Genomic DNA, 457 nt, shown 5'->3' with positions numbered 1-457 from the left:
TGCAAGTTTAATGGTGCAGCAACTGCTGTTACAAGTGGCCTATGTGTTCCCAGTGATACTCACGTGTTCTGTGAGTATCAGGCTGTGAAAAAGTGGAAGGAAGCTGAGTCTGCACATGCTTAGGGATGGCTCTGTGGTCAGATCTTTTATGTTTGATGGGTAGGCAAATAAGAGAAAGAAGGATGTGAATTCACTGTTTTGCTGTTCTGATGGGCATGGTGAGCTCTGGCCGTAACGCTGACACTTCTCTGTTCTTCCACCCGAGGTGTCCAAGTGCTCCGAAGAGATCAAGAACTACATCGAGGAGCGGTCGGGCGAGGACCCGCTGGTGAAGGGGGTTCCCGAGGACAAGAACCCCTTCAAGGAGAAGGGAGGCTGTGTCATCGCGTAGGAAAAGGACCCCAGCGCCTGCCGCCGGGGCAGACACTTGTGTACCTGTAGGGAGTCACTAGCGTGT

General features: G+C 52.5%; 1 protein-coding gene across 1 annotated transcript; it reads left to right on the top strand.

Moving 5' to 3' along the window:
- Window positions 1-265: 265 nt before the first annotated feature.
- GNG11 (guanine nucleotide binding protein (G protein), gamma 11) lies at window positions 266-391 on the top strand (the record flags this gene model as incomplete). Its single annotated transcript, XM_010073194.1, has 1 exon — window positions 266-391. A coding segment is annotated over one exon (126 nt), but the record flags the coding sequence as incomplete, so codon positions are not given.
- Between the last annotated feature and the right edge of the window lie 66 nt (window positions 392-457).

Source organism: Pterocles gutturalis, unplaced genomic scaffold, assembly GCF_000699245.1.
Source record: "Pterocles gutturalis isolate BGI_N339 unplaced genomic scaffold, ASM69924v1 scaffold6762, whole genome shotgun sequence".
Classification (NCBI taxonomy): Eukaryota; Metazoa; Chordata; class Aves; order Pterocliformes; family Pteroclidae; genus Pterocles; species Pterocles gutturalis.
The sequence above is the reverse complement of the archived record's forward strand: the minus strand, read 5'-3'. Positions and strand labels throughout refer to the sequence as shown.